At 43.0% G+C, this 16967-nt stretch overlaps 1 protein-coding gene and 1 long non-coding RNA gene across 4 annotated transcripts in view; one reads left to right on the forward strand and one right to left on the reverse strand.

The window, feature by feature from the left end:
- The window catches only part of PHAF1 (phagosome assembly factor 1), a 74031-nt gene that overhangs the window by 51287 nt on the left and 5777 nt on the right, over nt 1-16967 (reverse strand). Inside the window, exons 2-3 of one of the 3 annotated variants that reach the window (XM_056526255.1) lie at nt 3007-3082; nt 874-999 (exon numbers count right to left, since the gene is read on the reverse strand). In XM_056526255.1, coding sequence (XP_056382230.1) covers nt 874-937 — 64 coding nt within the window. In that variant the 5' untranslated portion in view covers nt 938-999; nt 3007-3082. Of the gene's footprint in view, nt 1-873; nt 1000-3006; nt 3083-11612; nt 11637-16967 lie in introns of those variants that run through there. The other 2 variants (XM_056526256.1, XM_056526254.1) reach the window with 2 other exon arrangements.
- Nucleotides 4106-7707, forward strand: LOC130276622 (uncharacterized). Its single transcript, XR_008845192.1, has 3 exons — nt 4106-4238; nt 7131-7251; nt 7369-7707. It is a non-coding gene; the product is annotated as an uncharacterized LOC130276622 (long non-coding RNA).

The following is a 16967-nucleotide window of genomic DNA, read 5'->3' on the forward strand; positions in this document are numbered from 1 at the left end:
CCTCCAACGTTTTAGGCTGAAGTGTCCCAATGACGTAGCTGTATACTTAGCATGGGACATCATTAGATCACTTTATTCAGACATGCTGAAGCAGCAATAGCGCTGGTCTATGAAGAACTAATGGGGTTAATATGGGGTTTTTTTCCCCTCTCAATCTCTTTTCCCTGGAAAGCCCAGAAAATCCATTTGAATGTAGGTGATTTACAGAAAAAAGACAAATAGCTAAAATGATAGTAGAGGCAGACAAGAGAAGATCAATGAAGATGGTCCTGCAAGGTCCCAGATATTAAAGGTGGGTACACATCCGAAGAGTAGGACAAAGATATATGAAGGGCACAGTCTGTGGATAGTCTCGTATGTCATCCTCTTAACAGTAGGTAGCCAGTGATGGGACAGGCAGAAATTGAGAGGTTCATTAAACAGGCAGGATACATGAGGATGGATTGGAAAAGGGTTCAAAAGTATACAGAGTGAGTGCTTACATAGCATTTAATGCAAGCTTGCGATTATGGAATGAGATTCCTACAGTTACATTTTTTTATGTGATAAAACTTTGCTGTCTGATGCTGAAATGGTTAAAAATAAAAAATAAGGGCAGGCTGTTGCTCCCAAAATGACTCATCTCAGGACATTGGCTTTCAATTTCCTGTCTCATTGTGACACTACCAGAGTCCTTAAATCAGGTGATTGCATAAGACATGCCAAAAAAGTTCATAAACAAACAAAACCAGGATGTTTGTCATATTAAAATACATAATTTATAAGGCGGTTACTGCTTCGGTATGACTACAGCATGTGAATACAGCTTATTATGCTCCTGCAAATACTTACACAATAAAACAAATTAAAAGCAGAATTTAGTTTAATTCCTACCTAAGGTAAATTCCCATTGCTGGTTGCCCAGGGATCTCTCTGGCACAACCTCCAGATCCAGCATTGGCTCAGGACAGGGAGATTCCTGGAGGTCAGCTGAGATCCAGAATGTTACCACGTCTGAACCTGAAAACAAAGGAATAACAAGCTGCTTATGTCGAAAAATCATTATACATAGAGATTTTCTGTGTTCAGTTATGGTTCTGCACAGCCAGTGCCTAGTGCTGGTGAAACAATCCAGAGCAGAGAAACACAGTGTGAATGGTCGCGAACCTTTCAACAAACTTTGCATAAATCAATTGGACAAGTAAATATAACTTTGTAATATTTCTTATAAGAGAAAAATGCTTTACCCTCTCTGCTTCCTAGACTCACCATTCACTCTGTAAAATTGCTAAAAATCCACCTTGAGAGACAACATGGACCATACTGAGAGGGCAGGATAAATGCTGCCTACAGAAGTGAAGAGTGGGGTAAGAGGATGATTTAGCTGCAGAGAGAGGAGAACAAAAATATACATTCTAGAACAGTGGTTCTTAACCTTGTTGGAGGTACTGACCCCCACCAGTTTCATATGCGCATTCACTGAACCCCTCTTAATTGGAAAAATAAAATATGATTTTTTCAAATTCAAAACATAGGAGGTATATATTTAAGTATATATTTATACATAGGTGCACAAAATGAACAAAACCATTAAAGAACAAAACCATTAAGACACATTGGGCGCAGGCAGTGTTCCCCCACACATTACGCGCAGGCAGTGTTCCCCCACACATTAGGCGAAGGCAGTGTTCCCCCACACATTAGGCGAAGGCAGTGTTCCCCAACATTAGACAGGCAGTGTTCCCCCACACATTAGGCAGGCAGTGTTCCCCCACATTAGGCAGGCAGTGTTCCCCCACATTATGTAGGCCAGTGGTCTTCAACCTGCGGACCTCCAGATGTTGCAAAACTACAACTCCCAGCATGCCCGGACAGCCTACGGCTGTCCGGGCATGCTGGGAGTTGTAGTTTTGCAACATCTGGAGGTCCACAGGTTGAAGACCACTGATGTAGGCAGTGTTCCCCCACAGACATCCAGCCTCCAGCCATATACAGTGTATGGCTGGAGGCTGTATGCCTGTGTACTGCCCACTTCAGTGCTCCGACCACCGCTCTGGCTATAGCAGTAGGTCTCGGGACCGGTGGTCGGAGCACCGAAGATGACGTGCCGCTGGTCACTTACCAAGCTGGCCAGCGCGCGTCTTCCTCCTTCTCTATCCTCTGGTCCTCGGCGCCCTCGTTTCCATGGGCGCACGTACGGGACGCTAGTGACGTCCCGGTGTGCGCTATGTCCCGGCAGCCCTGTGTTCTTAAACTTAATGCGGGGCCGCAGGGAGTTAATAGTGATGGGGGGAATTGCCCCGTCGCTACAGGACGGTCAAACACTGGCTCTGCTCGGGGCCCCAAGCAATTGCTTGGTTTGCCTGTCCTGTTGCGACCTCCCCCGCCGAACCCCCGGGACCGACTCACCAAACCCCTGGGGTTCAATCAAAAACCCAGGTTAAGAACCACTGTTCTAGAAGGATAAGTTTACATGTACAGGATCTGCTGCATATTTTGTGCAGCTGATTTTGCTACCCATTAACTTCAATGGGAAGCAAAATCAGCTGCAGAAAATATGCAACAAATATATACAGCATATCCTGTACGAATAATCGTACTCGAAGTCTTCTACCTCAACCCAGTGTTGGATTCTTAGCCAGTGAGTATGTGCGCGTGGATGCAGAGTTATGGGAAATAACATAGCAGCTAGTCTACACCCACTAGCTCATCTGCATTGGTGTAATTTAGTGACAAATACCATATACAAGTTATATAATAGACAAAAATTATGATACTTCTCTTATAGATTTCCATTTTTATCATGAAAAGTTTTTTTTCTTTTTTTTTTAAAGAAAGTTAGTAAACCATTTTAGGCCACATTCACATGGCAGTATTTTGTATCACTATTTGTAGACCAAATCCAGAAGGACATCAAAGAATACGAGTGAGGGGCAATGCTTTCTATTATACTATTTCTAACAACAATGCTGACCAAAATACTGCCATTTAAAAGTAGCCAAAAAACTGAGAACTAAATCCACTTACATTACATTAGTGGACTCCATTTCAGTACAAAGTGATTCATTCATCTTTAATGGTTTACGTTCTTCCTTCTGATGTTCTGGAGAAGACATTTCATTACAGTCAGTAATTAAATATTCTTCTATGTCTATTACAGTTACCACCATAAGCTTCTACTTGCAATGCATTCAGTAATTCTTCAAAAAAACTGTTTTCTCATTTAAAGGTCTCGTGCGTAAAAAAAACAAAAACAACGTCCCCCCCCCCACCCTGATTCCTGCACTTAATACCCTCAAATCAGAAACAGATGTGAGAACAAAATTTTATTAATTTTTGTACACTCAAATTTTGCATGGAAATAAGTATTCAAACCCTATATTGTGACACTTGATATTTAACTGGTTTCCATCTTGGTGTTCACTTTGTGATTACAAGGTATTGATGCAGAGTGATGGAGGGGGTATTTTTTGTTTTAGCACAAGGCCGTACATAAGAAAGTGTGAAAAAAGTTAAAGGATCTGATGACTTTCTGAATGCATTGTATGCTGTTCTCTGTAATGGAAACATGATGACTCCTGTACTGAAGACTTTTCTCTCTGCATTGAGGTACAGGTAGCGCATTTGCCATATGCATTGGGAAATGTCCCGGCATATCCACAGACCCCCATCAGTGTGTTCAAGTGTGTGGATGGGGTGGGTTAGGACACATAGATGACAGCCGAAAGAGCAGTTGCCTGCTATCTAAAGAATTTGGCCACCATAAGACTCACTGCAGAGTTCTGGGAGAAGATAAAAAGATATTATGGAGAGGAAGATGGTTAAAAATAGAAACCTGCAAAACAATGAGTTCTGTTCACCGACCATTATGAAAGCCAGCCAAAAAAATAATAAATCTTAACATTTTTTGTAATTCATTTAAAATCTGTGGGAGACCACCTGCCGGAAATTCTAACATGAAATGCTGGGGCCATTAAATTCTGAGCAATAGAGTAGATCAGCCAAACCTGTGGGCACTTGGGGGGAGATTTATCAAAACCTGTCCAGAGGAAAAGTTGATGAGTTGCCCATAGAAACCAATCAGATCGCTTCTTTCATTTTTGAAGAGGCCTCTGAAAAATGAAAGCGATTGGTTGCTATAGGCACCTCAGCAACTTTTCCTCTGGACAGGTTTTGATAAATCTCCCCCTTGATGCTCATTTGGATACATGGAAAATGCTAATTGTTCAGCTCACAAGCAGAAGTTCATATAGCTAAAGGTTGGACTTTACAGGCGCTCTAAACCCTACCTGGTGCTGTGTTTAGTTACATTATGTAAAATCATTCAACAGATTTCTTTAAGGCGCACTGTCTCCTTCCCCTGCTCTGAGGGGCACTGCGTCATTAGATAGGCCGAATACTGCATTTGTATAACAACCAATCTTATTTAAAGGAGAATTCACAGCCTGTTCACCTGTAGGGTTATAGTGCGGGTGAACCGGAGTAAAATGATGTGTCACTTACATAAATCGGTGGTTCAGTGTGAGAGTTATAGCCTCCATTGCTAGTAATCTAATCTGCTCCTTTGCGCAATACAGGCGGGAGCTGGCTTTCCGAGCTCCTCTGTCTCCTTCCTCCATGCTCGCATATGCCCGCGCATCTTCTGTAGAGATGAGCGAACTTACAATAAATTCGATTCGTCACGAACTTCTCGGCTCGGCAGTTGATGACTTTTCCTGCATAAATTAGTTCAGCTTTCCTGTGCTCCGGTGGGCTGGAAAAGGTGGATACAGTCCTAGGAGACTCTTTCCTAGGACTGTATCCACCTTTTCCAGCCCACCGGAGCACCTGAAGGCTGAACTAATTTATGCAGGATAAGTCATCAACTGCCGAGCCGAGAAGTTCGTGACGAATCGAATTTATTGTAAGTTCGCTTATCTCTAATCTTCTGCATAAGCATAAATTTTCACTCTCACATCTCAATGACCTGAGAGCCAGTGCCCACATGAGTGTTTTGCTAGAATAGCAGGGTGGAGGAGCAGCTCCGTTACTAGAATGTAGTGAGGAAGTGGTGCCTGCGCTCTGCTATTCTACCAGAGCCCTTATAAGTATGAGGTTTATCTAGCATACCTTGGGTACACTATAAATCATTAACTCAGATGTGTCATTTCTGATCAGTGAACAGGTGTCTATTTTACTTGACAATCAATTATTAGATCTTTCCAAAAATATCTCAGTCACATGAATTGTCTGGAAATAATGCTGAACTGGTCAACACCGAACTGCATGGCAAGGGTAGTTCTGCATCTGTCAGCATAAGAGCAACATAACAGAATCATGTATGTTATTTCTGGGAGTTGCTGCAATCTGCTGCCTTTATGCACCATATTTCCCAACAACTTAAAATAAAAGTGAGTTGTAACAGGCTGCCAATGCTTCCACAGGGAAAAGCTACATGATATTGGAGCATTTAAAGGGGTATTCCAGAAAAAAACTTTTTTTTATATATCAACTGGCTCCAGAAAGTTAAACAGATTTGTAAATTACTTCTATTAAAAAATCTTAATCCTTACAGTACTTATGAGCTTCTGAAGTTAAGGTTGTTCTTTTCTGTCTAAGTGCTCTCTGATGACACCGGTCTCGGGAACCGCCCAGTTTAGATGCAAATCCCCATAGCAAACCTCTTCTAAACTGGGCGGTTCCCAGGACACGTGTCATCAGAGAGCACTGAGACAGAAAAGAACAACCTTAACTTCAGAAGCTCATAAGTACTGAAAGGATTAAGATTTTTTAATAGAAGTAATTTACAAATCTGTTTAACTTTCTGGAGCCAGTTAATATAAAAAAAGGGTTTTCCTGGATAACCCCTTTAAGTTTTCCTTTGTGCATCGTGTCACTTCTTTATCTAAGAACTAAAGGAGGTAAAGTTTCTCCATAAAGAGATCCTGTGGTCAACCGGAAAAAAAAAACTACATTGCATTATGATTTAATAGCCCAGGGTACCCTGATCACACACCCTTTTACAGTTTCTTGATATTCCCTTCTGTTCCCAACATAAGTAAGTTTATAGTTTGTTAAACAATTCAGGGAATCAGTCAGATGGGCGTGAACTTAATATTAATAATGGAAATGACGGGCAGGATTATACAGGTGTGTATTAGGCATACACGCCCCTCAATGTACAATATACACACCACCTGACCTGTATACTACTGCCCAACACCTGATAGTCCCTCCTATTAAATTCACGTCCATCTGACTGATTCCTTTAATTGTCAGACAAAATATAAACCAACATATCTCAGGAACAGAAGTGTGTATGAAGAAACTGTAAAAAGGTATGTGATCAGACTCCCTACGCTATCTAATGACAAAATCATAAAGATGTGTGAAGACTTAGGGTCTATTCACACGTACAGTATTCTGCGCAGATTTGATGTGCAGGATTTCAAGCTGTGTTCAGTTTACATTGAAATCTGCAGCAGAAAATCCTGCGCATCAAATCTGCACAGAATACTGTACGTGTGAATAGACCATTAAAGGTCATTTACAATTTTTAAAAGGGAACACTGACTGGCAAACAGTGTCGTGAGAGCTGCTTTGCATTTTCTTTCCTCCCATCTACATTTAAAATACATTATGTGTTCTAGACACTATTTACTTTAAAGGAGGATGTGACTTAGGCGGGTTTACACTTTGGAAATGATAAGTGCGGCCAGTGTCTGAATCAGTCGTTGCTAGGAACCATATATGGCATTGTCTGCAGAGTGGATTCCGCCTAAAGAATGAACAAGTTCATTCTTTTGGTGTCGGAATTTCAGCAGTGCAACGTCTCCTACTGAAATGACGTAGTTTGCACTGTGCAGCGGAATTCTGCAGCACCTGAGTTTGCTTAAATTCCTAAGTAGGGAGAGGATTTTTGCTGTTACTATACTATGAGCTTTTTGGATGATAGTTTGGTGTGTTCTTTCTCGTAGAACATCAGAGATCTAGCTATTAAGCTGATTATTCCCTAAATGGGCTATTTTTGACTATGAGATATTATCTACATTTGGAGGTAATATTATCTATGGTCCCCTAACCTGTCAGTGGGGTGTGGTTTGGCATTTCTCTCATTACCTTTTGTATATGTATCCTTAGATCCAGAATCACCCTTTGTTTATTGACTACAGGTGAATGTGGTTTGGGCCGAAGAGAAGATTATTTGTATAGTGAACATCATGCTGTGATTTTACCTATGTATTTGCCCCTGCCCTTGGGAAAAAACACACGTCTGTTCGCAAATATTGTGAGGTAAATCATAGGATTATTTCTATGTCTATAGGATTTGCTTTATGTGCATTATCTTGTAAATGTATTTGTCTAGCTTACTTTGGCATGTCTATTTTTCCTCTTTTCCTTCCTTTTTAGGAATGATGACATCAATATGAAGCCAAGTCCAGAGATATGTTCATGTGATCTACCATGATTCCTCTATGAGACTCTATTACTATATTGTATCCTATTGTTATGTCTTGCAATTTGTCAGTATTTCTTGTTTGTATGTTGCTGACACATGTAGCTTGATATAATCTTATGCACATACCAGTATAATTCTCCAGGTACACACCACAGGGGTGTGGAAATGTAATAAAAGACTACTTGTCCATGGGACTAAAACGAAGCAAAATCTACTTGTCCCTCATGACGATCCACTTGTCCCTCATGACGATCCACTTGTCCGGGCCAAATTTCGCTTTTACACTCTAATTTTTTCCTCCTCGTCCTATAGCCATAACTTCCTACTATAATGATACCTTTTAATTTTTCAATAACATATTCACGGAACCAAAATATATATATACACACATATCTATCTATCGGGGAAGTGAAATTGAAATAGTAAAAGATAATTTAGCAAATTTGGTGGTTTTCTTTTCTACCTTGTGGTTGAGCTAACGTGTTGTTTTGATACTTTAGACCGGCCTCATTACAGCAATACCAGATTTGTATAGTTTCCGTCATGTGTTACTCATTTAAAAAAAAATTTGGACTTTTCCCCAAAAAAATATTAGCCATTTTTTTGACCCCTATAGCTTTTTTAAAACATTTTTCTCGTATAACAGGCAGTATGAGATCTGACTTTTTAATAGCTTTTTAACTTTTTTTGGTGGTTTGGTATTTTTTTTTAACATTTTCGTCATTTACCGTATGGGAAACATAATGTTATATTTTAATAGTTCAGACAATTACGCACGCAGTGATACTAAATATGTTTATTTTTATGATGTTTACATGTTTTTATATAGGAAAAGGGGGGTGATTTGAACTTTTAACATAGAAGGGGTTAATATGTGTCTTTTAAACTTTTATTACATTTTTTTTTTTTTTTTTTTTACACTTTATTAGACTTTTAGGAGGAATCTTTAGATTCCTCATACAGATCAATAGAGTTCTATTGAACTCCATTAATCTGTGTGCTCTGCAATCCATTGATAGAGCATAGTCCAGCCAGGATCTATCAATGACAGAGCCACAGACACCAGGGAAGCAGAGGTAAGCAGGTAAGCCCTCCAGCTACCTCTATAGTGGGGGGGGGGGGGGGGAGGGGGTGTGACTGATCCACCAGGGAGCATTCAGTTTTGACAGCGATCTAAAGGGTTAATAGCCAGCCGCGGTGATCACCACATGCTGGCTATTAGCGGTGGCCCCCGACCGGGGGCTGCAGAGTATGGAGCGGGCAGGAGTCGGGAGCCCGCTCCAAACAGACTGCTGAGCGCCACCGGGCTTGTCAGGTCCAGCCCTGCTTGCCCGAAGCAGGGCTCAGGGCCGGAAAAATTTACCTGCCCGGCTCCCGGGACTACATGTCCCGGGTGTCGGGCAATAGGAATTCCACATCCATGCACCACTACAATACACACCTGATGAACCGTTATAATAATTAATATTACAATGCATATTAGTTATTCGGGAACACGTCAGGAAGTATGCGATTAACCATTAAGGGGATGTCTAGATTAGAATTCTCTGCTTCTGAGTGCCAACTGATTTATATGTATCAGTAATTATTGCCTTTGATATGTCTTTTGTAAGAAGGGTTTTAACAAGTGTTTGTAATAAAGATTTGAAATTTTTAGCTATTCTTCAGTGATTGTCATAAGCAGAATTCCGTTTGGAAATTCTGTAATGTGAACCTGGCCTCACCGGGGAGGGGGTATGACTTCACTAGAAAGTGGCAGTGGTTTAACATAATACATACTACGCCAATACTTTGTTAAAGGGGTACTCCACTGACTCCTTTAAATCCGAGTGACGTTCGATACAATTGTCGCACAGACCCAACTTTTCTGCGACAATTAACCAGACTAAAGTAGAACAGTTCTGTTGTAATTCATTAAAGGGGTATTCCAGGCAAAACCTTTTATATATATATCTCAACTGGCTCCGGAAAGTTAAACAGATTTGTAAATTACTTCTATTAAAAAATCTTAATCCTTCCAATAGTTATTAGCTTCTGAAGTTTTCTGTCTAACTGCTCATTGATGATGTCACGTCCCGGGAGCTGTGCATGATGGGAGAATATCCCCATAGGAACTGCACAGCTCCCGGGACGTGAGTCATCAGAGAGCAGTTAGACAGAAAACTACAACTCAACTTCAGAAGCTAATAACTATTGGAAGGATTAAGATTTTTTAATAGAAGTAATTTACAAATCTGTTTAACTTTCCGGAGCCAGTTGATATATAAAAAAAAGTTTTGACCTGGAATACCCCTTTAAAGTCTGTGCGCCATTTGATAAATTTGGCGCACGTCTGCCACTGTCTCCATAACATTTGCATACTAATAAAGGCCAAAACTCACACCAGATTTAATAAATTCCCCTCACTGTGTTTACTTTACAACAGTGGCCCCCAACCCAGTTCTTAAAGCTCACTAACATAGTTTTTTGGTGTTGTTGGTGGTGCTGTTCTATTGAAATAGAACAGAAATAAATTCCAATTCTGGAATGTTGGTGAGCTTTTAGGACTGGGTTGTGGACCTCTGCTGTACAGGACCGAGGCTCCAGTCTGCGTTTAACTGTTACTTCCCCCCCAGTAGTGCACCTGCGTGGGAGGGAACAACATTGGGGTAGAATGTGCAGACTCGCTATACCCAGGCCAGGCAATGGTAACAGGAACTAATGAGCACTTTCATAAAAACATTTTTTTGCTATTGCACTCCTTATGGTAAATAAAACTCTCTCTAATGCACTTTGTTTAAAAAAAAATGAAGTTGTCTATATTTTGTGTTTAAAAAGGCTGCCATTAGGTGTCTCCCTACGTGTCCAGAGCACTTTTCCCCCTATCTCTTGCACAGACTTTGGCTGTGTGTAGCAGAGTGAGGGAGGAAGTTCTCCCCTGTATGGCTTCAGTTTATGTCACGCCTGCTGGGGAACGTCCCTTCCCAGTCTGTGAATCTGACTGAGAAGAAAATACAGAGCAATATCATGGTAGAAAACTAAAAAATAATAAAAATAAAGGCAGGGGGTGGTTTATCATGATGGGGGCAGTGAACTTGGTGGATTATAAAATTTAACAAGATCATAACAGGTACTCTTTAAGTTCCTTTCTCCCCATTTCATATCTAATCCCCTCTATTTCATGTTCACTCAATAAACATGAAATGGATGGGACTGAATATGAAATGTCAGGGAGGGAAATTAGCGGAACGGGCTATTAAAGGGATGGGGAATATGAAATGAGGGGAATGGCTACATAAATGAGGGGATCGGACATAAAATGAGGGGAATGGACATGAAATGGGGGGAGGAACGGTCTTAAAATCAAGGGGATTGGACATTAAATGGGGGGGAGATTTCACCACTCGTTTATTATATCTCAATCACAATATTTACCTCCATAATCTCACATTTTCCCCAAATCATGCAGCCCTAGTCTCATGATACAATATCTTCAACTTACAATAGTCATCCTTGAAACAATTAATATTGTTATTTGAAAGATCACTGTATTTGTAAGCCAAAAGAGTGCTGGATTCGGTTGTGATGAGCGAAAACCTTGCGCTCCCATTTCCCAGACGGATCCGGCCTGAACTCCATTCATTCCAATGAGCCGATCGGAGTCAAATAGTGACTCTGGTCGGCTCATTTTTGCCCCGTATCTTGTTTTCTGACCGGACCTAAAATCGTAGTTTACGGTACTACGGTTTTAGGTCCGGTCAGAAAACCGGATACGGGGCAAAAATTAGCCGACCAGAGTCACTGTTTGACTCTGGTTGGCTTAATAAAGTCAATGTTATTCGGCGCTAGTCCGGCTGAGGTACGGGAGCGGACGGTTTTCCCTTCCCCCAGCTGGATCCGGTGCCCGACGCTACGTAGTGTGAAGACAGCGTAATTAGTAAAAATCCATGAGGCAATAGGCAAGCTGCAGATTTGTAAACATGTACAGTTGTTTCCACTGCACATGAATAGGATTTTGAAAATCCCATTCACATGTATTCTACTGTAATTTGTTGCATACTTTTGATGTAAAAATACACCAAATATGGACTCCTCTTTAAAGACTTTAGCAACAATAAACTAGCATTTCAAATTCCAATGTTTTAGCTCTGATCCTGAAAACAATGCTGGCTGGTTGTGTTCCTGAGGATACAGGAACAGCCAATGGGTTGCTTACGATCAATAAGAATCAGCCCCAGCGTGTTCAGTAGTTCTCTCAGTCCTTAGTGCAAACCAAGTCTCCTGTAATGACAGCAAATCATCATTCATACAGCTGCCTGATGTCTTAGTATAAGCCATATTCTGCAGACGACAGCCGGTTATGTAAGAACTGATACTTGTATACAATGCACCTATCACATGGCATTGTCTCTCCTTGTAAGTCTCTATTTGCTGATATGATCATATGACATTACTACTAAAGCAAGATCTTTGATAACTGCAGGGGCGTTGCTAGGCCTCCAAAAGAAAAGATCCGGGGCACGGGCCATGGGCGGAGCCACAAAAGAGGAGGGGCAATGGGTGGGCCACTCAATGGGAGGGGCCACTCTGAAGTATAATACAGGATAACTCAGGATCAGTACAGGATATGTAATGTATGTACACAGTGACCTCACCAGCAGAATAGTGAGTACAGCTCTGGAGTATAATACAGGATATAACTCAGGATCAGTACAGGATAAGTAATGTAATGTATGTACACAGTGACCTCACCAGCAGAATAGTGAGTACAGCTCTGGAGTATAATATAGGATATAACTCAGGATCAGTAATGTAGGTACACAGTGACCTCACCAGCAGAATAGTGAGTACAGCTCTGGAGTATAATACAGGATATAACTCAGAATCAGTACAGGATAAGTAATGTAATGTATGTACACAGTGACCTCACCAGCAGAATAATCATTACAGCTCAAGAGTTACACTCATTGTTCTGCTGTTGGGGTCACTATATAAAATTACATTACTTACCCTGTATGTACATGGATTTACATTAGTGTCTACACTGTATACCAGTATTCCCCAACTAGGGTGCCTCCAGCTGCTGCAAAACTACAACTCTCAGCATGCCCAGACAGCCATAGTTTTGCTACATCTGGCACCCTGGTTGGGGAACACTGTCTTAGAAGTTACAGATGGAGTAAATATGGTGGTGAGGAGGTATAGGTACGTGGTACAGCAGGGCATATCTGCATCTCCTCACCACCATCTTTACTCCGTCTGTAACTTCTAAAGCAGTGTTCCCCAACCAATGTACCTTAAGCTGTTGCAAAACTACAGCTTTCAGCATACCCTCTGGCTATCTGGGCATGCTGGGAGTTGTAGTTTTTTTTAACAGCTGGAGGCGCCCAAGCTGGTTGGGAAACTGCACTGCATATGTACTGCACCTCTCCTTATTTGCTCTACAGACCATCAATATACAGCAGTGTTTCCCAACCAGGGTGCATCCAGCTGTTGAAAAACTACAACTCCCAGCACGCCCGGACAGCCCGAGGGAGATGCAGTTTTGCCACAGCTGGAGGCACCCTGCTTGAGAAACACTGCTCTACAGCAGTGTTTTCCAACCAGGCTTCCTCCAGCTGCGGCCCGGGCATGCTGGGAGTTGTAGTTTTGCCACAGCCCGATGCACCCTGCTTGGGAAACACTGCTTGGAGGCACCCCGGTTGGTTGGGAAACCCTGTGGGTGTAATGCACAAGGAGGCAGCTGTCCCTACACTTTGGAGGCTTTGTCCAATGGCCACTGAAGTAATGTCTGGAGCAGCCCCCGTCTCTTACCTCAACACAGCAGCGTCGGCCTCTCCTGGGTCATGGTCGCGTTCAGGGTCCTGTCCCCCGGACTCCGCCCCCTCCTCCCAACCGTGTCCAAGGCACACTTGATTGACTGGTGAGAGAGTCAGTGCAGAGAGAGGCAGGAGGGGATGCAGCAGCAGGCACCCTGAGGGCCCACACATGCACCTGCTCCCCAGAGCGCTGTCCTACTGACACGTGACATCCATTTCCTCCTGGGCGGGTCAGCAAGCTCACAGTCTTAAAGTGGCCAAGGCCGGCGCTATTAAGCAGCTCGGGCTGCGTCAGCGCTGTGGCCACTTTAGAACTGTAAGAGCAGGGCCGGCACAGGGGCAGGGCCGGTCCATAAATGGACCTAGGTGGCCCTAAAAATAAAACGGCCGTGAGCATGTTAGCTGACATTCGGGGCACCTTGGCTTAGCATTCGGGGGAAGGGGCCCCGAATGATTTGACCTAGTGACGCCCCTGGGTAACTGGAGATGTCTGCCTAAGGATATTTATTAGTACCTGAAATGACAAGTCACTACACCCCTAAGGCCCTATTCACATGCACTCCAAATATGGCAGTAACATACTCATTTCATGACATACAGTGCATGTTTGCCTCCAGTAACAATATTTAGCAAATCAAGGAAAATAACTGGTCACAAAGTAACAGTATTGCATACTAGAGTAATATGGTTCAGTACTGCACAACATATACGGGTGCATTTACCCCACATTTTGGCTATACAACAGCCGGATCCGATGGGAGAATTTAAAATCCGTCCGCTGCCGTATCCCTGGCATACCACATTCACTTTAATGATCAGGACAGAGTAAGCTAGTGACTCCGGTCGGCCCCTTTGCATTCACTTCCAGGCAGTGGGAGAGTTGGTGTCTGGTAACTATAAAAGAAAGTATACTAAGCGATTGTCTGAGCTACTGATTGTGTGTCTGTATACGAGAGTGTAAAGTATACAAGTGAGTGTAAGGGACTTTAAATTCAGGGAGTTTAATTGAAATATTTGATTGTTTTTTTTACTGTTCATTTTTGCAATCCCCTAATCTAGTACGGCCTCCATGTTGGAAAAGGCAGTCCAGTGTGCATCTTGCACAATGTATGCAATCCTTGAACGGCAGTTTGAGGGTGCATATTGTTGTGCGAGATGTGTGCGAGTTGTTCATTTGGAAGCCCAGATCCTGTATCTAAAGGAGCAACTGGCAACACTGAGAAGCATTGACAACTTGGAGAGGAGTCTCCTGCTCACTGAGCAAGTAGTCTCTGGGGTAGAGGTGGGGGAGGATAGTGGGACGGAGGTGCAGGACAGTCAGTCAGCTTACAGGTAGAAAACGGGGTAGAGGGAAAAGTGTCAGGGAGGCTAGTCCTGATCTGGCACACCCCAACAAGTTTGGCAGATGAGGGGGCTGCCATGTCAGACCTAGCAGTACTGCAGCAGGACTCTGCCTCTGACCGCCAGGGTGGTGTCTGCTCCAGTAAGGAGGGAGGGAGGAGTGCAGGACAGGCCAGACAGGTACTGGTAGTGGGGGACTCAATTATTAGGGGGACAGATAGGGCGATCTGTCACAAAGACCGGGATCGCTGAACAGTGTGTTGTCTTCCTGGCGCTCGAGTTCGGCACATCGCGGTCGGGTTGACAGGTTGCTGGATGGAGCTGGAGAGGACCCTGTGGTCATGGTACATATTGGCACCAATGACAAAGTAAGAGATAGGCGGAGTGTCCTTAACCTCTTAAAGGAAATCTGTCATCAGCATCACCCACACTAAGCCTGTTACACAGGCTTGTAGTGCGGGTGATGCTGATTAAAACGCTATGTACCTTATTAAAAACCGAGCAGTGGATGTTTAGAAATCTTTATATTTACTTACCTGTCAATCACAGGCTTGGGGCTCAGTTACGTCAGCGGGACTCGGCCGGCCACTGATGTAAAGTTCCTGTGATCTAAAGTTTTTACAAGTGCGCATGCGCGGGTTAACGCTAGCGTAAACTCGGAAGCGGGACTCGGCCGGAAATTGATGTAAAGTTTCCTGTGATCTAAAGTTTTTACAAGTGCGCATCCGAGGGTTAACGCTAGCGTAAACCCGCGCATGCGCACTTGTAAACACTTTAGATCACAGGAAACTTTACATCAATGGCCGGCCGAGTCCCGCTTCCGAGTACCGAGTCCCGCTGACGTAACTGAGCCCCAAGCCTGTGATTGACAGGTAAGTAAATATAAAGATTTCTAAACATCCACTGCTCGGTTTTTAATAAGGTACATAGCGTTTAAATTAGCATCACCCACACTACAAGCCTGTGTAACAGGCTTAGTGCCGGTGATGCTGATGACAGATTTCCTTTAAGGATGCAGGGCGTACCCTTTAGATGAGGCAATCAAAGTTGATCCCTGAATCTAAAATGAAAGTGAAAGCTTCCCGGCAGCTCAGTCGGGCTGATCACGATATAATCGAGATGTCTCGATCAGCTAGGACGCGAGCGGAGGTCCCCTTACCTGCCTCCGTCGCATCCGATCGGTGACTGATTGCTCAAAGCCTGAGATCCAGGCTTGAGCAATCGACCACCTATAACACTGATCAATGCAAAGCTATGGCTTTGCAGGGATCAGTGTAAAAGATCAGTGTGTGCAGTGTTATAGCCCCCTATGGGAGCTATAACACTGTAGAAAAAAAAAAAAATGAGGTCATTTAACCCCTTCCCTAATAAAAGTTTGGGTCACCCCCCTTTTCCCATTTAAAAAAAAACGGTGTAAATAAAAATAAACATATGTGATATCGCCGCATGCGGAAATGTCCGAACTATCAAAATATATTCGTTAATTAAACCGCACGGTCAATGGCGTATGCGAAAAAGTCTGATCAATACAAAAATGGTACCGATAAAAACTTCAGATCACGGCACAAAAAATGAGCCCTCACACCGGCCCGTATTGCGAAAAATTAAAAAGTTATAGGGGTCAGTAGATGACAATTTTTTACGTATAAATTTTCCTGCATGTAGTTATTTTTTTCAGAAGTACGACAAATCAAACCTATATAAGTACAGGGGTGTGGATTTTTTTTTAAAAACTACTTGTCCAAGGGACTAAAACGGAGCACGATCTACTTGTCTCTCATGATGATCCACTTGTCCTGGTACATAAAATAATTTCAACCAAAATAGTCTGTAAATAAGGTCTTTATTAATAGAAACTTAATAGGCAGACCATTATGTCACCCTATTAGGTGGATAGGGTCCCTGATAAGTAAGTCCGCCTCATTAAGTAGGTAGTCCCCCTTCAGGAAAGTATGTCCCTTTATCAGGTAGGTATGTCCCCTCATCAGGTAGGTAGGCAGGTAGGGCTCCCCTAGTAAGTAAATAATGCCCCAGATAGATATGTCCCCCCCCCCCCCAGTTGGTAGGAAGGGTGGGCTCCCCCAGTAGGCAGTCAGAGCCCCAGAAAGATATGTCCCCCATTAGGTAAAGCTCCCCCATATGTAGAGAGGTCCACAGATAGATATGACCCCCATTAGGTAGAGCTCCCCCATATGTAGAGAGGTCCACAGATAGATATGACCCCCATTAGGTAGAGCTCCCCTATATGTAGACAGGTCCGCAGATAGATATGACCCCCATCAGGTAGGGCTTCCCAATAGTTAGTCAGAATCCCAGATAGATATGACCCCCATCAGGTAGGGCTCCCCAGTAGGTACACAGGTCCCAGATAGATATGACCCCCATCAGGTAGGGCTCCCCAGTAGGTACAC

Source organism: Hyla sarda, chromosome 6, assembly GCF_029499605.1.
Source record: "Hyla sarda isolate aHylSar1 chromosome 6, aHylSar1.hap1, whole genome shotgun sequence".
Classification (NCBI taxonomy): domain Eukaryota; kingdom Metazoa; phylum Chordata; class Amphibia; order Anura; family Hylidae; genus Hyla; species Hyla sarda.